The sequence below is a fragment of the Labeo rohita genome, chromosome 16, assembly GCF_022985175.1.
Source record: "Labeo rohita strain BAU-BD-2019 chromosome 16, IGBB_LRoh.1.0, whole genome shotgun sequence".
NCBI classification, from domain to species: Eukaryota; Metazoa; Chordata; class Actinopteri; order Cypriniformes; family Cyprinidae; genus Labeo; species Labeo rohita.
This window is the reverse complement of record NC_066884.1, coordinates 24,891,832-24,911,896: the sequence shown is the minus strand read 5'-3', so window position 1 is coordinate 24,911,896 and position 20,065 is coordinate 24,891,832. Positions and strand designations below refer to the sequence as shown.

The 20,065-nt window shown below is 36.7% G+C and overlaps 2 protein-coding genes across 16 annotated transcripts; both read left to right on the top strand.

Annotated features, from left to right (window-relative positions):
• The first annotated feature begins 2,857 nt into the window (after positions 1–2,857).
• On the top strand, positions 2,858–7,273 carry rbm12bb (RNA binding motif protein 12Bb). Its single transcript, XM_051131640.1, has 2 exons — positions 2,858–3,050; positions 4,897–7,273. Exon 2 carries the CDS (start codon positions 4,919–4,921, stop codon positions 6,824–6,826), a length of 1,908 nt encoding a protein of 635 aa, XP_050987597.1. The 5' UTR covers positions 2,858–3,050; positions 4,897–4,918; the 3' UTR covers positions 6,827–7,273.
• Positions 7,274–8,652: 1,379 nt separating this feature from the next.
• On the top strand, positions 8,653–15,749 carry gra (granulito). 15 transcript variants are annotated; one of them, XM_051131645.1, is made up of 8 exons: positions 8,653–9,148; positions 10,142–10,278; positions 11,332–11,412; positions 11,526–11,580; positions 11,707–11,782; positions 11,918–12,027; positions 14,149–14,204; positions 14,712–15,749. In XM_051131645.1, the coding sequence occupies exons 2-8, from the start codon at positions 10,211–10,213 to the stop codon at positions 14,719–14,721; spliced, it is 456 nt and encodes a 151-aa protein (XP_050987602.1). In that variant the 5' UTR covers positions 8,653–9,148; positions 10,142–10,210; the 3' UTR covers positions 14,722–15,749. The 15 variants fall into 15 exon arrangements, with proteins under 15 accessions (XP_050987602.1, XP_050987610.1, XP_050987601.1 ...); XM_051131653.1 differs by lacking the exon at positions 10,142–10,278 and adding an exon at positions 11,142–11,254 and having other exon boundaries at positions 8,653–9,211; positions 11,335–11,412; XM_051131644.1 differs by having other exon boundaries at positions 8,653–9,211; positions 10,180–10,278.
• Positions 15,750–20,065: the final 4,316 nt, after the last annotated feature.

The window sequence follows — 20,065 nt, the reverse complement described above, 5'->3', positions numbered from 1 at the left end:
TATAAAGTCTTTTTAAAGATATTTCACATCAATGAATTGTCAAATGCTTTGCATAGTGATGCCATAGATACCACGGATATATAGGTAATTTTTAACTAAACGTCTAATTGCATGATAGCAGTCAGTTTGTTTAGTTGCTAATCATATACTTGAAGGCAGGTATTCTAACAGAATTACTAACAGACACTTCAAGCCACAGGTATGGCCGTTGGCTTTTCTATTAAAAACATGTCTTAATGGTCTGCACTTGGGTCTCTTCTGTGGTCTGTTCATTACACAACATGGTTAACTTGCAACAGTTTATGTTGAGAGTGAGCATTAAAAATAACCTAATGATTTACTTAGCAACTTTATCAACAATTTCAGCTGAATTAAGGTTGTTTAAAAAATGTAAATGTTTAAATTAAAATAGCTTGGTTGTTTTGTAATCACATTTGTTTGGTGTTGATGCAGAAGTGCTTGAGCCTTGCTATGGGGTATGATGTGTCTGTTATTGCTCATCTTTTTCTCACTGTTCAGTTGATAGGTCCTGGCTCTCAGCTTCATGAGGAAATGTGTGATGAGTTTCCAGTGGGAAAACATCCTGACAGTTCCAGGTGTTCCCCCATAGTGGACAGAACCCTTCACAAAACTATTAACACCCACTGAGCCCAGCTGCACTGTGCAGGCCTCTTCTTCTCTTCAAAAGACCAAGATTTGATTCATTTTTTGTAATTCTTTACATTTTCTCTCTTCTTCAGGTCTACAGGTTCAAATGGCCTCGTCTATCTAAACATACTTTGCTTTGAGTTAACAGTGAGAACACCTTAAAATTCACCACAGGTCCCACCTGATGATAGACCTGTAGTTTCAGACACAATTAGGGCATTTACTGTATTTTTTTTCTTCATATGTGTTTTATTTTTGCGTTCTTCTTTAAGATTTTCTAAATTTTTATCGGCGAATATAGAAGCTCAGTACTCTGCTCAGTATATTTATTAGGCAGTGTTGGCAGCTGGCCATGGTTACCAGGACAACTTCTTTATAATGTCTAAAGCCCCACAGAGGTTAAAATGAGGACATCATTGTGTTCAGTGGACCACTGACTCAGTAACCCTTTGTTGTATCTCAGTTTACAGGGATCTGCTCACAGGACTCTTCTGAAATCAGGTTTGTAAATAGCTAGATAACAAGTGTCATTTGGTTGTTATTGTTCCAACCGTGAAACAAGTATTTAAGCAGGGCCATACACACCATAGACACTGAAGGGAGAAAGGTCCCTACCATAAATTGATATAGTCAAACTTTCCTTCCCAGATATTTTATATTCTTGATGCTGCTGTACCACATTCCGGTATGTAACGTTCTGTTTGTTAGGATAACGGAAAGTTTTAAAAGTTACATTTAAGGCTGGTCTGTGCTGTCTGGGTTAATTGGGTGTCATTAACCTCTTAACACGCAAAGACAGCTGACGGCCTAAACATCATTAAAATAATAAATCGACTATTCTATTTAGAATTGTGTTTTGAAAATTATTTGAATAACTGATGACAGACAAAACAGCATCACAGTAAAAGAGATTCATTTGAGAGGTAAATTTATTCAATGAAATACAGACCAACAATATAAATATTTAATTGCCCATATTTTAATTGAAGATGTATCATAATTAGCAACACTATGAATTCAAATTAAATAATTTCATTCAGTAAGGCATTATTTCCATATTACATTAAAAAAGAATAACATTAGCAACAACATGCCACTCTGGACTTTCTGTCATGCTGTGTGTTGTGTGTGTGTGTGTATATATATATATATATATATACACACACACACACACACATATACATATATACTCCATAAATCTAAAAATAAATCTCACAAATGTTGGAAAAAAAAAAAAAAAAACAAAAGCATAGTCATTTATTAAATGTCTTAAGATGAGATTTTGTGCAATCATGGTTGAGAGAAGAAATTATAGCTGTATAATATTTGCAAATGTATTTTACAATAATTTTTGTTTTTATTGTTCTTTTCCCCACAAATCCTTTTAAGTAATAAAAAATACTATTAAAAAAATAGGTTCTAAGCAATAATTATCTACTAAGCAGGACCTGCAACGAATCTGTTTAAACATACATGACATTAAATCAAATTTAAATTGACATCAAAGCAGAATTTTAAAATATGGTAATAATATAGTCAAAAATTCCTAGCTTGTGTAATTGTCCAGATATAAGAAAGAAAGAAAAAGAATCTTAATAAAGGGGAAAAAAAGTGGAATATTGGTCCAAGTAGTTTAGCATATTTTTTTATTAATATTCTTTCTTAAAAAAAAAAAGAAGCAAATTTGTTTCAAGATTATATTTACTTTTTTTTTTTTTGTTGTTGTTTTTTGTTGTTGAAAACAGTATAATATAACCAAGATGCATGAAGTTATTTTGTTATGTGACAAGAAAACCAAATTAGAGATAGGTGTCAAGGTCATTGCCCTTTAAAAAAAAAAAAATCACACATTTTGACTTATTTGACCTGTATATTTGGCTACAGAGATAGAGAGAGAGAGAGCAAGATTTTAAAATCTGTTTAAAAATAGTTAAATGAGGAACGAAATAAATTACCAAGTTCATACACTGGTATTATTTTGTATGCAACTAAAATGCAAAATATTAAAAAGCAATTTTACTTGATGGTTACACCAAGTGACGCATTTAGATCTAAGACGATCTAAGACGCATTTAAGTGTGTATTGTATTTTGTAAATATGTAAAATCTGTTTCTATTGTATGCTGTAGTCAAAGACAAACTGGTGTCCATTGCGTGTCAGTGTGTTTCGAGTGTGGCATTTGAGTTTCGGTATTCGGCGCCTCCAGCTTTCCGTAGTTCTACAGATGGCGGTGGATGAGATGCGGATGCTCTAGTTACTTGCGATTCGTCCTTGCTTCAGATATCACAAAAGCGAAATTGTTGCCTATTAGTCACTTTGGGACGCATAGACGACCAAGCAGAGCGTCGTTAATTTCTCATTCTTTTATATTTGGAAAGGATTGATATCTTCTTTGTTTTGTGTAAGTTTGATCAATATTGTGCGCGTCACATTCTGGGCCTCTCAGGTTTAGCATTACTGATAATGTACGACCGAAGACAGCTGCACTCTTTGAGTGTTTTTAGCTAAAGTGGAATTGAAGGTGGTTTTTAAGTCACGTACCGTAAGTTCAGCGTGTATCAAAGTATATTGTGCTGATTAAAACGGCTGGGTTGGTTGGTTTGGCTAAAATCGACGATGCTCGTGAATGCTAGCTGTGTGATTTGGCGCAGTTTTGCTTCAGAAAGCAGATAGCTCGTGGTTCATCACAAATAGCAAGTGTGCGAGGTTCTTCAGAGGTGTATATGCTGAAAACAAGTTTGTAATAGCCACCAGTGTTTTGATAAAAACCGCTTGAAATAAAAAGGCGATCAATGTAGCACGGATTATGTTTTGACACGAAGAGAAAGCGGAAGACATGTACAGTTTCTGTTTGGAAATGTGAGCTCAGTCGTACATTGGTTGCATAAAAAGTGCAGCAAAATGGGATATCTCGTTGTAAAGTCGATGGAAGACTCCTTGCTTTTTTCCTGTGTTTTGAAACAAAAATATGCCTCGTTTAATATTCCTAGTAGATGGTCTTTGTGGCATTGGACCTTGTCAGTTGGATTAAATTTTTCACAATTTGTTTTCCCAAGACTGGATGATTTTTCAAGACGTTTGAGATTTTTTTTTTTTTCTTTTAAACTTTGGTCGGTAATTGAATGCTTTTAATACAAAAGAAGTTTATAGAAAATAATTATAGTTTGTTTAATTCTAAACAATTTAGATGTAAAAGGGTGTGAGTTGATTTGCAGTAAAATAGAAAGTTTGCTCGAGGGTAAACTGCATTTCTGAGTCTCATTGTTTGCATTTAAAGCAGTGGTTCCCACACTTTTCTTTTCTTTTCTCCAAGGCCACACATTGTCCAATTTAGTACTTATGCTGTAATAATTCATTAAAATATTAACTGTCTTTAATTGTTTATTTGAGAAGTTTAGGAGTCCCAGCTCGTGTTCTTTCGCCGGTCTTGTTCGCTGCTGTCCTTTTGCTGATTTTTCTGTACTGCCTAATAAAGGCAAAACAACTTATTAAATTAAATAGGTCAAATCTGGATTCTTTTGCAACACCATCAAATGTGTGCTAAGGTTCCCTTCATGAGAGCCACTGATTTAAATGCATTTATGATTCTGATTTTGCACTAAAGTGAGGTGAAATTGTGTGTTCAGTGCTTTGAACTGTCGATTTATTATTTGGTTTGATGGCTGTGCAGTTTGTAAATGGCTGTTAGGTTTAATGTTGGGGATCTTGTTATTTTAAATACTTAATGAGTTGATGTAATCTATTATCTGCTGTTGATAAGTTTCTGTTGGAAAGTGTGGATATTATAAAACTATAACAGGATTTGAAAGAGTATTTTAAAGTTAATGAATCGCTGTATGGATGCTAGTAGCGATATCTGTAATTTCCTGAAACTGCATCATCTTTTCATGTTTCTCTTTGATAGTTTGGTCAGCTGATAAGTTTTAGTTGTGATTGGAGTTTATATTACTCGCACATTTGCATGCAGAAACTGAAAGAATGGTGTTGATGGTTGTAAAGCTAGTCTTTCCTGTTAATCCGAATCTTGTGGGACAAAGTTGCTTTTCTGGATCCAAAGAGGTTTGATGTTAACTGGCTGTTATTGTTGTTTCGCTCTTTTTTTGGGCTTGAGGGAGGTCTGTTTCACTTAACTTTGCAGTTTAACCTTGGTTTGATAATTAAATTTGGGATGACTTTTGAATATTGTGATACGGAGGCAACGGTTGAGTCAGCGATAACGCAATTTAATGTGCCCCTTTTGTCTGCAGGTCCTGTTGTGTGTGCTCCATCATGGCTGTGGTCATCCGATTACAGGGACTCAGAATCACGGCTGGTTCTGAGGATATTCGCAATTTCTTCACTGGGCTCAGAATCCCTGATGGTGGGGTTCATATAATTGGTGGGGAGCTTGAGGAAGCTTTTATAATATTTGCATCTGATGAAGATGCGAGACGAGCGATGACTCGCTCGGGGGGCTGCATTAAGGGCTCTCCCGTCAACTTGCTCCTGAGTAGCAAGTCAGAAATGCAGAGTGTTCTTGAGGAAAGCACTAGAAGGTCTGAGTTAAAAAGCAGGGGCATGTACAAGGAGGTTGTCAAAAGTCCTTCTGCGGAACGAGGTCCTCTACCATTCAATAAGGACCTGAGAGCTGACATACGAAGGCCGGATCATCAAGAGATGAGGAACAGGTCGTCTCTATCTTCATTCAGTGAGACACGACACCAGAGAGAAGGAAGTGTGTTGGAGAGAGATGAGCTTTATATGAGATTGACAGGGATGCCATTCTCTGCAACTAAGGACAACGTCTATGAATTTTTCAGTGGGTTACGAATCGAAGACATCATGTTTTTGAGAAACAACAGAGGGCAGTTCAACGGCCAAGGTATTGTGCGCTTTGCTACAAAGGAGGAAGCAGCCGAAGGTATGAAGAGGGATCGACAATACATGGGGCCACGGTATATCCAATTAACAAGATGTACTGAGGAGCAGTGGCTAGCAGAAGGAGGTGTGGTTAGATCGGACAGTCGGAAAAGAACGTCCTCAGAGCGCGCGAGATCTCGATCTCCCATTTCCTACAAGTCAAGATCACGATCGCCCTCTCATGAAGAATACTGTGTTATGTTTGAGAACTTGCCTTACGTGGTTGAAAAGAGGAATTTGAGGGCGCTACTTCATCCGGTTTCTTTGAAAGATGATCAGATTATTATCTTTGCCCAAAAAAAGGATGATAGGACTAAGTCGGCTGTTGTGGTGTTTAGGAATCTCACAGACTATTGTGCTGGCTTGGCTCATAATAAGGAAATGGTGATGAACAAGGTAGTGTACGTGACTCCAATCTCCAAGGAGAAAATGGTCACCATGTTGGAATCGTCTGTTGACGCGAGAGACGAGGGAAAAGGGTCGAGACGTTCCACGGAAGTGCCCCAGTCTCAACGAAACAATCCCGACTCGCAGTTGAGGTGTCTGTACGTGCGCAATCTCCCATTTGACGTTCGTAAGGTGGAGATCATGGACTTCTTTCACGGATTTACACTCTCAGAGGATAGGGTTGTCTTGTTGCGGGACGAAAGAGGAGCTGGGCTCGGTGAGGCTTTGGTGATCTTCCTGTCTGAGAAGGAGGCCATGACGGCACAGTCCTTAAACGGACAGAGGTTTCTTGGATCCGAAGTCATGCTTAAGTGCATAACGATGGGCCAGATGCAGAAGTTTGGCGTGAATGACCAGTTGATGGATAGCCCGCCAGAGAGGAACTTTCAGCGAACCGAAATGTTCAACGATGGTTCTCGTTTTTCCAACAACCAGATGCCCCGAGATGATTGTGAGATGCAGCCTAATTTGAACCAGGGGTATGGAGGCCGTGATCGCTTTGAGCCTAATTTTGGCCGCAATGATGCATTTGGGCCGGGACCGGATGGTAACGGACGCCAGTGTTATGGATCACCTGACCAACAGCTTGATGGTCCGACTTGTCTGAAATTGGTCAATCTGCCCTCTCAGATAAGGATCGATGAGATCTATGACTTCTTCTATGGATACAGAGTGATTCCAGGTTCTGCCTCATTGCTGTATGATAGAAATGGAGCTCCCAAACGTTCAGCAACGGTAGCTTTCGAAACCCACAGAGAGGCGCTCACTGCTCTTCAGGAATTAAACGGACGACCAATTGGCACCAGGAAAATTCAAATTTTGTTTGTGTAGATATGCTTTTGGACTACAGTGTTGAAACTGGTGTTTTTCTTACTTTATTTCCTTTTTAAAAAGTTGTATGTGCTTTTTCACTGGTTTAAGAAGTGAAGACTTTTTTTTTTTTTTGCTTACTTTTGATAAATCTGCAGATGAGATACTGCTTTAATTTAAATTCATACTTCATATCTTGACTATTCGAAAATAATGCATTTGTATGCATGACAGTGACAGTATCTAGACTCAGTGTTACTTGTGCTGTTGAATGTTTTTCCCTTCAGAGTAATGACTACAATTTGAGATTTCACTAAACACATTTGTTAACCAATATATTTTGTTTTCAGATAAAATCAGATTTAAAAAAATCTTAACATTGTGAAATTGTAAATTTCTTCCTACATCCAGATAAATTGTCAGTTCATGTTTAATGCTATTAAAGGCATCAGCTTGTTCTTCTGATTACCTTCTGAGGGTTTTTTTTTTCTTGCAGTGGCTCACAATGGATTTCTTACCCAGTTTCATTTGCGATCCAATAATCATATTTTGACACATTTTTTGTACAAATCTGTACAAATAATTGTTAGTTAAATTGATTAAATAATTGTTAGTTAAACTGATTAGCAGTTTAATATATAGAAGTAGCTTAGATGGCGAAATTTTTGATAAAATAAAATAAATAAATCTGACAGCTTAGGGGATGTACAGTTGAGGTCAAGCGTTTACATACACCTTGCAGAATCTGCAAAATGTTAATTATTTTACCAAAATAAGAGGGATCGTACAAAATGCATGCTGTTTTTTATTTAATACTGACCTGAATAAGATATTTCACAGATGTTTACATATAGTTCACAAGAAAAAATAATTTCAACAGTTTACGTAAACTTGATTCACTGAATGACCCACGTTATTTTTTTTTTTCTTTTTGGTTTAGTGATAGTTGTTGCTGAGACCCTTGTTTGTCCTGAATAGTTAAACTGCCTGCTGTTCTTAATAAGAAAAAATCCCTTCAGTTCCCACAAATTCTTTGGTTTTTCTGCATTGTTGTGTATTTGAACTCTTTCCAACAGTGACTGTATGATTTTGAGATCCATCTTTTCACACTGAGGACAACTGAGGGACTCATATGCAACTATTACAGAAGATTCAAACACTCACTGATGCTTCAGAAGGAAACACAATGCATTAAAAGCCGGGGGTGAAAACTTTTTAAATTTGAAGATCGGTATATTGAACTTATTTTGTCTTCTGGGAAACATGTAAGCATCTTCTATAGCTTCTGAAGGGTAGTAATGGAAAAAAAAATGCTATTTAGGCAAAATAAGAAAAATGTACACATCTTCATTCTGTTCAAAATTTACACCCCTGGCTCTTAATGCATTGTTTTTCCTTCTGGAGCATCAGTGAGCGTTTGAACCTTCTGTAATAGTTGCATATGAGTCCCTCAGTTGTCCTCAGTGTGAAAAGATGGATCTCAAAATCATACAGTGATTGTTGGAAAGGGTTCAAATACACAAAAACACTGAACACCCCCAAAATTGTGGAACCTGAAGGATTTTTTTGAAGGACGGCAGGCAGTTTAACTGTTAACAACTATCACTAAACAAAAAAACAGCTGTGGATCATTCAGGTAACAACACAGTGTTAAGAATCAAGCATAAGTAAACTTTTGAACAGGATCATTTTTATAAATTCAGCTTATTTTCTCTTGTGGACTATATGTGAACATATTTTATGTGAAATACCTTATTCAGGTCAGTATTAAATAATAATAAAAAACATTAATTTTGTATGATCCCTCTTATTTTGGTAAAATATTTAACATTTTTGCAGATTCTGCAAGGTGTGTGTGTGTGTGTGTGTGTGTGTGTGTGTAAACTTTTGACCTCAATTGTATATGACATAATGATAATGCATTAAAATCCACAACAAATATCCAGGGTTCTCTAGGCCTGTGTTACATCCAGCGTTAAGCAACAACTATCTGTCTTAAGCAACTCAGTCATGCTTTCATGACTTATATATTGAATATTTTTTATGCAGACTGTATAAATTATGTAGTTGTTGCGTATTCAATTTTGTTAACCACTGCATGCTGCTTTGCAAGCAATACAGATGAAATAATTTATCAGCGTTTAAACAGCGTTTTTACAGACTGTTCTGTGATGTGCAGCTCATTGGACCATTTTTCAGGTGATTAAAACCACAGTGTAAACTACATTAAATATTTTAACAGCAGTCAGTCAAATAAACTCGTACCTACAACGGCTTTTAACAATCACGTGATCGACAAAGAAAGAAGAAGCCACTAGAGGACACTGCAGTACAATGGATCAGGTAAAAACAAATGCTGCCTTGTAAGAAGTGTGGGCCTGATAATTAAAAAAGGATCGTGAGAAGGTAATATGAATTTTGGAAATGGTTAGTATTGTAATTTACTAGATGTAACTGGGGAGTTTGGCACACCATGCTTTGTGAAGAGCAAAAAAAGTTAATACATCAAAGAAAATGGTTACACTGCAAGTGTAGGGTCCAGCCAAAAAATTAATTATTGGCAATAATCTGGGAGACTGAATCATAACGTATTGACAGAAAAATGGCAGGACTCAGGGGAGCTGAAACAAACAACAATGCCCAGTGCAAAGGTTTTGTGTAGTGAAGTAAACCCAATGTAAATGTCTGGGTAAGAAGTGTTCAAAACAGGTTAAAAAGGGGGAACAGTAGGTCTTAGTTTATCAAAACTAGAAAATCTTGTTCATCAGGTTGGTAGTCAAAGCCTTGGACTTATAACTAAATGAACTAGCACAAAGTTAAAGAAATTTAGTGCCTTTGTTATGAACAACAATACACTAGTTTAAATACTAGCCCCTATAAAGAACCTATACATGCTTACTGAATACTTTATATAATTCTAATGACAGAAACATAACAAAAAACCTTTTCCTGTGAATTCATACCATATGACTTTTAATATATGGAGCACGAGGAAACAACTATTATGCAGAACATTTGATCGTTTTGATGATGTTGTGTCAAGGAGATATCCCTGGTGAAAAATGCTATGTTTTGATGCTGGTTTAAGCTGGTCCTTTGCTGGTTTATGCTGGTCATGTTGCCAAGGACCAGCTTAAACCAGCACCAAAACATACCTAACCAGCATCCCAGCATCAAAACATACCTACCAGCATATGCTGGTTTTTTCACCAGGGATCTGACCTGTTTTAAGAGAAAAAATAATCATTTAAAATACACCAACCTTTTTTTCAAATACTATGTTGACTAATGAAAGATTTAGATAAGTATATTTTAAATATTTTGTGTGTATGTTAGCCTGGGTGAGTTCATCCACAGTCATTATGAACGCACAGATGAAGAGAGTCACGAGCTCAGGCGGAATGAATGTGTTTGGAAATGACGGAGACAGACAGAGCGGTGATTGAGGCTGGACGCTTTGTCAGTGAGAACTTGTAAGTGGCTTCTGTATCACAATTACCCGTTTATTTTGGACCAACTGTGTTGTGACATTCTTCTGAGTTCAACTGTTGTCTGTCGTGAAAATATTATGTGGTAAAAACAAGATTATCAAAGGAAAAGTTCGCAGTCATCGTGGCTAGCAGCCGCTAGCACCGTTGATGCCGATTGAGTCAGATGATAAAGTTCACGCCACCTTTATTATCAATTTTTTACACGTAGTTAACATTGGTATGGGCCGTTCTTTGTTTTTTCAATTCGACAGGACATGTTTAATGATTTTCACAAAGTACATTCACCTGAATTATTCGTCGTGTGAAACATTAAAACAAAATTGAGGTTGATGATGTGGATTTACGTGAGGGAGGCTGCCAATATCTCTCATCTATCATCATAACATTTCCAGTTTTTTTTCCTCTCTCTTGTATTTCTGGATATAAGAAGAATTTTAATGCAGAGCCTGCTTTAGATTGATGACAGTCTGTCTAAGTTATAATTTATTTGTTTGATGTTAGTGTAAAACGGGGAAATATTATACACCATCCAGTTCAACTGTGATAAGAGGCCTAGAAACACCTGTTGCTAAGCTGTAAATAACCAGTATTTGCTTAAACTAAAATATGCCCGCTTTAAAAATTGATGATAATGCATGTAATCAAAATGACTAATGTCCACAGATACACCTGACTACCTGACATAATGGCATGAATAGGATATCATGATGTTCTGATATTAGTCATAGCAACCTAGTTTGTGTGGTTATTTTTTCCTGCTTTTACTTAGAATTGAGTAGTAAATGATGGGGGAGGGAATGACTTCTGCATACTTGACTAAAATGTTTTCTTTTTTTGGCTTTTAGATGAAGAATAATTTATTTAGAAAATAAAAACCAAGTGTGTGATTCTATAGTGGATTGCGTCCGTCCATATAGAGCCAGATATCACACTGTTACTTGTCAGAAAATTGGAAGAGGTGAAAGAAAACACATCCGTTTATTCCTTCATGAGTGTTGGCCACAAAATAATATGTTTGCAATGTTTGTCCTTAAGCAGAAAAATGGATGTGTCAAAGAGGATAATCAGAAACTTGGAACCAGCGAGACCACTGCGCCGTCTGAACATGAATCAAGGTACAAAACATGAATGTTTACACTGGTTTCGATCTTTAAAAATGCAAATCAATTGAAATTGCATTTCAGTTGATGCCATTTGATTGTGTTTTTCTGTGTGTTGATGTGTTTGGGCATCTTAATTGTAGTGCCTCAAAGCTATGCTGAGATTAAGCCGGTAGAAAAGCCAGTAAGACCAATTTTAATATTTTCATGCTTTGGAATTTAATTGCAGCTGCTTGCATCTACTTTACATACTGTTTTCCTCTGAGAGTGTGTCTTTTTTTTGTCTGATAACTGTTTTTACTGTGAACAGGACAACATTATTAAAGTGGAGCATTTCTATGAAATCCTGCATCTTCAAAGCACCAACACCCAACCAAAGAAGAAAGGCAAGTGTCCTCAGTGTAAATTCCCTAAAAGTATCAGAACGATATTTATACCTGGAATTAGTAGAAAACAGTGCACTGATAATACAAGTTAAAGTAGATCTTACCTAGTTTTTGTTGTTGTTTTTTAAACTGTAGCTGAAAGAATTTGCTACACTCGGGAGTTCCTGATTAAGTTGGCAAGTTGTCCAATGTCTAAGAAGAAACCTGAGTTTTTACCAGAGCATCCAATCGTTTTGGAGAATGGAGTGAGTTATCCACAGATTTGATTGTTTTTTTTTTGTTTTTTTTGGTCACATGATTTTTTTTTTGAAGCAGTTACAGTGGCCCTTCATTAATATTGGCACCCTTTGTAAATATGACCAAAGGCGGCTGTGTAAATAAATCTGCATTGTTTATCTTTTTGATCATTTATATAAAAAATTCACAAAATTTGAACCATTCTTTGAAGTAAAACAATTGAAAGTTGGTGGAAACTCACATTATGAAATAAATGTTTTTCTCCAATGTATGTTGGCCACAATTATTGGCGCCCCTAGAAATTCTTATGAGTAAAATATCTCTGAAGTATATTCCCAATTAGGGTGACCAGGAGCTTGAAATTGTCCAGCCATGACTTCCTGTTCCACAGGATTATAAATGAGGAACACAAAGTCCAAATTCCCTTAATCATCCATCACAAGGAGTAAAATCAAAGAATATAGTTCTGGTGTGCAGAACAAGATTGTTGAGCTTCACAAAATAGAAAGTGGCTGTAAGAACATAGCGAATGCATTAAAAATGCCCATTTCCACCATCAGGGCAATAATTAAGAAGTTCCATTCAACTAAACATTTTACAAATCTGCCTGAAAGAGGACATGTGTCTATCGCTCTAATGCATGTTGAGGAGGAGAGTTTAAATGGCCAAAGACTCTCCAAAGATCATAGCTGGAGAATTGCAGAGATTAGTTAAGTCTTGGAGTCAGAAAGCCTAAAAAAATCAATGTTGTACGGGAGGGTTTTAAGCAAAAATCCTCCTTGCTCATGAAAAAAACGAACTCCAGCATATTCAGTTGTCAAACACGGCTGGAACTTTAAACAGGACTAGCTTCTATGGTCAGATGAAACTAAAACAAAGAGTTTTTGGCAGCCAATCCACTAGATGGTAACCCAGAAAGTAACCCATGCCCACAGTTAAATATACTGCTGGATCTTTAATGTTGTGGGATTATTTTTCTGCCAGAGGTCCTGGACTTCTTGTTCAGACACATGGCATCATGGATTCTATCAAATACTAACAAATAAAAAAAAAAATCTAAACCCGACTGCCTGTACTAGAAATTTTATAATGGATTGTGGTTGGATCTTCCATCAGGACAATGGCCCTGTTTACACTTGGTATCAAGATGTGTTTTGGTTGATCAGATCACAAGTGGACAATGCTAAATACAGGTGTAAACGGGGTGTGAGACACTTTGAGCTTGTCCACTTTTAACCACTTCCAGAGGTAGTCGAAAACGCATTCGACCGGATGTTGACGGTTCAAAATCAGTAGTGGCTGAGAACATTAAATGTGCGCCGTCACATACGAAAATGTTCAAGCCAATCTACAGTGTTTGGTGAGGCTACCACTGCTGAAACGAAAGCGGCGGATCTCCGCATTTTTCTCTTTTGTCTAATATTGCGAACGTGTAAAATTTGTCTGAGCTTATGTCTTCTATTGCTCTGAAATAGCTGAAAAAGACCAAACATATACATGAACAAAACTTTGTGCAGCATGTTTAAAACGCTAGCAGCAGCAAGTACAAGCAGACTTAACTGTTAATATTGGTGAGCGGGAGAACTAAAGTTATCTCGCGTGTTTTGGGCAACAGAGGGATCCACCCATTCACCCTCCTCTTGACGTAATCAGCCCCAGTCAAGTCGTCACCTTTATTTATATACCACTTACATACAGAATTGTGACAAAGCGGCAGAATTTTAACAAAGCAGAACCACAGAGGTAATCTGGTCAGAAGTGGTCAAAAGTGGACAGAAGAGACAGATTAAAATGGCAGGTGTAAACAGGTATGTGTCTCCGTTGGCCACTTGCGATCCGATCGACCAAAACGCATCTTAATACTAAGTGTAAACAGGGCCAATGATCCAAAACAAACATCAACACAAAAATGTGTAACTGAGCACAAAATGAAGCTTCTGCCATGGCCGTCCCAGTTCCTTGACCTGAACCCTATAGAAAATAAGTGAGGTGAACTAAAGAACTAAATTTTGGCCGATGTATTTACCAAGGGTGCCAATATTAGTGGAGAGGGTACTGTATTTGGCAGAAGATGGTTTCTGTAGGTGTGTGAAAATGAACTTTTACAATTATCATTTCACCCAATCTAGAGAACCAATGATGTGCCCAGATACTTCATCACCAACCACAACAACAATGAGGAAATGTAAGTGTATTCATCAAACTAATTTCACAACTAGTGCAAAAGCTTGAGTTGACATTGGTATTTTATTTTTTTTCACATATGTGACCCTTGACTACAAAACCATTGGGGTCAATTTTTTTTAAAATTGACAATAGGGCAATATTTGGCCAAGATACAACTATTTGAAAATCTTGAATCTGAGGGTGCAAAACAATCAAAATATTGAGATTTGCATTTAAAGTTATCCAAATTAAGTTCTTAGCAATGCATATTACTATTTAGGAATTAAGTAGTGATATATTTACGGTATGAAATGTACAAAATATCTTCATGGAACATGATGTTTACCTAATATCCTAATGATTTTTGGCATAAAAGAAAAATTTATCACTTTGACCCATACAATGTATTGTTGGATATAGCTACATATATACCCATGCTATATATGGTTTTGTGGTCCAGGGTCAAATATTAATTGTTATGCTTATGGATGATTAACGGTTTATCCATTTGTGTTTCTTTTCATAGGGCTGCCTAATGTGGGGAATTTCTTACAGTATTTTTTTTTTTTTTTTTTTAATTGCCCTGAAACTGCACTGCATGAGGACCAAGTGGAAAGGGTCACACGTTAAATTGATAACTTTTATGGTTATAGAGGGTAAAAAACATTTCATCCTAAGCTTTACAATGAAAACTATAGTTTTGTAAAGGTAAACTAAAACACAACTAAAAAAAATCTAAAAACTTTTCAACATAGATGCTGCAATGCTTGTTCCTAACCAGTCCACAATACAGAGAGTTAAATGATACTAACAGCACTGATGCCTTAATGCTTGCAAAAGATTCCACATCCTATTTTGTTGTGTTAAACTCAATGTCCTTTTTTGACCATACTTTAGTTCTACCTTATTGGACATTTGTGATGTCAAACTCAGGCTTTTGATCCTTGCCTGACGCATGTTGTGTAACTACACTGCACTAAAGAGTGTGGATATTTGGACTTGAAGTGTTTGAGATTGAAGCGCACCTTAAATTATAAACTAACTTCTAGCAAGTTCATATGCCTGAGTTAGACTTTAGTGAATCAGATGACTGTATTAACACTGGATATTATAGAGACTGAGATTGGAAAGCAAAACAACCAATATCATTTGACAATTATTGCACCTGTGGATGAGTAATAAGGAGCTTTTTTTCTTTTTAAAGGTACAGTAAGCTATTTTTACTTTTTGCAGGCATTGCACTTGAAAATAGATCTTTTTGTCTGCATATGTCTGAAATTTATTTAATTCTTTGCTGTGAAGTGGATTGGAGCACAGAATAAGTGTTTGTTACAGTACTGTAACTTTCCCAGTATTATAATATTATTAAAGGTTACTAGAAAAAGTGTTAAAATAAAGAACCACTCTGGATCTTATGCAAGGTTTTTTTTTTTTTCCTGATTTGCACATCTGGGCAGAGGCAATATTTGCTTTTTGTATCACACTGTAATTTGTTAGCTCATTGTCCCAACTTGAAATTGGATTTATTCCACTGAATACACTCAGTAAAGAAACATTTATTTTATTTGCTGCTCTGTTTAATTGTTTTAGTGATTTTCTTGTATACATTCGAGATAAACACATACCGTTTTTATTTTACTTTATTTTAATTGAAGCAAAAAACAAAAAAAATAGGCTCATTGTCCAACTCCCCTAGAGTTAAACAGTTGAGTTTTACCCGTTTTTGAATCCATTCAGCCGATCTTCAGGTCTGGCGGTAGCACTTTTAGCATAGCTTAGCATAGATCATTGAATCTGATTCGAGCAATAGCATCTCGCTCAAAAATGACTAAATATAATGACAATATTTTTCCTAATTGTTCCTAAATGATGATATTTTTCCTATTTTTCCTAAACTTCACTCTTCTGTAGTTACATCGTGTACTAAGACTGACGGAAAATATATATTTTTTTAGGTCGATATGAATAGGAACTATACTCTCATTTCAGCAGGCGCAATGATATTATGCAGCGCCTGAAAGTGACTAAGCACTAAGTTTGTTTGTAATATCGTTGTACCTGCTGCACCCATGGTACGGCAGCAAAGTTCCTTGATTATTACGCCGAAATGAGAGTATAGTTCCTATCCATATCGACTTTAAAAAAAAATCTATTTTCCATCAGTCTTAGTACACGATGTAACTACAGAAGAGTCAAGTTTTAAATAGGAAAAATATCGAAACTCTTTGGTCATTTTTGAGCGAGATGCTAACAGTCTAATCGGATTCAATGATCTACGCTAAGCTATGCTAAAAGTGCTACCGCCAGAACCAGAGATCGGCTGAATGGATTCGAAAATGGTAAAATTGGTAAAATAGGGGAGTTGGACAATGAGCCTATTTTCAAAAAAATGGAGTGTTCCTTTAAAGGGCTCCATAGGTATTATGACTTGTATGCCTTAATATACAGTCTCTTTCTGAAATATGTAGTGGAAAACCCATGAATTTACATTTCTTTAAAAAAAAATCCACATTGTTTTATACATATTTTGCACTATGGGGTGGCGCCATTTTTTGATGACATCAAACAGTTGCACTGGGTGAGCTACTGGCGCTACATGTTGCTATTTTAACTGCAAAACAACTTGGAAAATAAAATACTAATACAATGACCACAGCTACTAAAAGAGCTTACATGTGGTGATGGATATAAGCGTAGGCTTAAAGCAAATGTTGTACTGTCAGTTTTTCCCTACAAGGAATCTAAACGCCCCTGGATATTGAGTGAAATCCGTGCTGAGAAACTCGTTCAGTGGCTGCAGTGTCATGACAAGAGTCGGCATGTTTACATCCTACCCGGATGGCATCTAGCGTTTCTTGTCTCGGCCATTTATAAGCTCTTTCAGTAGCTGTTGTCTACTAAAAGCCTCAAAGGCACCAAGGCTAAAGTGGAGAAAACAAAGACGCGGTTCTTTAGGAAATTTTAATCGTCCACAGGCGTCTTCCCATTCTTTTCTCCTCTTGTTGCCCTTCAACTGAAGATTACAACCAAAAGCTGTGACAGTGTGTCATTGTATCAGTATTTTATTTTCCAAGTTGTGTATTCTGAGTTGTGTTGTGGTAAAAATAGCAACAGCACCAGTATCTCTCAGAGTCCATTTGACGTCATAAATAATGGTACCCCCAGTAGTCTAAAATATAAATTTAAATATAAAAATAGTAAATTTTACACATGTACTCTTTAATGGGTTTTCTACTACATATTTCAGTAAAAGATATTATATTAAGCCATACAAGTCTTAATACCCAAGGTTCCCTTTAATTAAAAATCTGGCTGTGCCACCTGTAGCAGCAACCAAACCCTTCCAATAACTTGAGATCAGTCTTTCACAGTGCTGTGGTGGTCCACTCTTCTTTGCAGAACTGCTTTAGTTTAACCACACTGGGTTCAAGTCTGGACTTTGAATTTTGTTCTTCTTGTTTTTTTGAGCTATTCAGAGATGGACTTACCCCTATGCTTTGGATCATTGCCTTACTGCGTAATCCTGTTGGGCTTGAGCTTCAACTTACAGACCAAAGACTGGATTTAATTACTCAATTATCTCAATTATTGCAAGTGTCCAAGGCCCTGAAGCCTCTTCACACCAGCACGTTGCCACCACCTTGCTTGACTATACTTATAATGTTCATCTTGTGAAAAATTTCTACAAAATTCAAATGTTCTACTGGGATAGCAGAGGTTTTCCCTTGCCACTCTTCCGTGGATGCCGTTTTTGGCCTGTGTCTTTTTGATAATGAAGTCATGAACAGTGACGTTCATCTATGCAAGAGAGGCCTGCAGTTCCTTTGGTCTTTTGTGACTTCCTGTATGAGTGGTTGCTGTGGTCTTGGAGGAATTTTGGAAGGTCGGCCACTTCTGGGACGGTTCGTTACTGTGCACAGTTTTTCCATTTTGGGGAAAGGCTCTTGCAGTGACTCCCTGGAGTCCAAGAACCTTTGAAATAGCGTTGTAACCCTTCCAAACAGATGTGTTTTAATCACTTCACTTTTTTTTCCCTCTAAATTATTTCTTTCACCTTGGCATAGTGTGTTACTGGAAGACCTTTTAATCAACTTACTGCTGCTGAAAGAGTTGTATTTAAAGGAAAAGTCCTCTTCCAAAACAAAGATTCACATATAGTGTACTCACCCCCTTGTCATCCAAGATGTTCATGTCTTCCTTTCTTCAGTCGTAAAAGAAAACATTTGAGGAAAACATTTCTGCATTTTCTTCCATATAATGGACTGATACGGTGCCCCGAGTTTGAACTTCCAAAATGCAGTTTAAATGCGGCTTCAATTGATCCAAATGGGGTTCTAAATAATCCCACCTGAGGAAGAAAAATACAATTTAAATACTTTTTACTCTCAAATGCTCGTTTCTCCTTACTCTCGCTGAACTCTGTGTATTCTGGCTCAAGACAGTTAGGGTATGTCGAAAAACAATCGTATTTTCTCCCTCAACTTCAAAAATCATTTCAAAGTCATCCTACATCACTGCAGAAGTTACGACCCAGTCTTTGCAATGTGAACATGCAAAGAAGATCAAACAACCTGAACAAAAAAGGTAAAACAGCGATATAGGGCGATTTTGAAGTTGACTGAGAACATGAGATGGGAGTTTTTCGACATACCCTAACTGTCACGAACCGGAACAAAAACAGTCCAAGCAGAGTAAGACGAGATGAGCGTTTGACATTAAAAAGTATATAAATTGTATGTTTTTATCGTTTCGCTAGATAAGAGCCTTCTTCCTCGGCTGGAATTGTTTACAACCACATTTGGGATCGGTTGAAGCCGCATTTAAACTGTCTTTTGGAAGTTCAAAATCAGGGTACTTTATCAGTCCATTATATGAAGAAAAATGCTGAAATGTTTTCCTCAAAAAACATAATTTCTTAACGACTGAAGAAAGAAAAACATGAACATCTTGGATGACAAGGGGTGAGTAAATGATATGTAAATTGTTCTGGAAGTGGACTTCTCCTTTAAGTGTTGATTTAATTGAGCAGGGCTGGCAATAATCAGTCCAGCTGAACTCAGTTATGAATGCAGTTTCAGATTTGGGAATTATAGACAAAAACAAGAAATTAGGATGGGGCAAACATTTTTTTTTTTCCACAGAACTGTGTGGATAAATTTAAACGGCTTGAGGTACGTCAAACAAAAAGGAAAAACCCAATTAATGAAAAATAATACAAATTATAAACCGAACATCGAGATTTAAAAGCCATCTGAAAGCTGAATAAATAAGCTTTCCAGACCCTTCCCGATCCCGTCCCCACTCTCTCTCTCTCCCACTTCGCTTCCTGTCTAAATCTATCAAATAAAGGGCAAAAATGCCCAAAAAATAACAAATAAAACACCAGCGCAAGAGCGAGCATCCACTTTTCTCGACATTCATACTGTTCCAGCTGTTGTTAAAAGCGCCCTTGTAAACTTTTTCTTGTCAAAAAAGATGCCAAGTGTAAACATAGCCTTAGCAATGCATATTACTAATCAAAAATTATGTTTTTATATATTTATATTTTATATAAATATCTTATGGGACATGATTTTTACTTAATATCCTAATAATTTTGGCATAAAAGAAAACTCGATCATTCTGACCAATACAATGTATTGTTGGCTATTGCTACAAATATACCCCTGCTACTTAAGACTGATTTTGTGGTCCAGGGTCACAAATGTAAAAAAGGCCAATTCTGTGTGCATTTTCTATGGCGTTAGTGTTCAGTATCCCGTCTGTCGACATAGCCCCGCTCTTATTCTGACAGTTGTGTGAAGGACTTCTCAACTGTCCAATCAGTTGCTTCTACTAGCCTATCCTGCCGCAGGGGGCGGGGCTTGGGGAAAAAGAAAC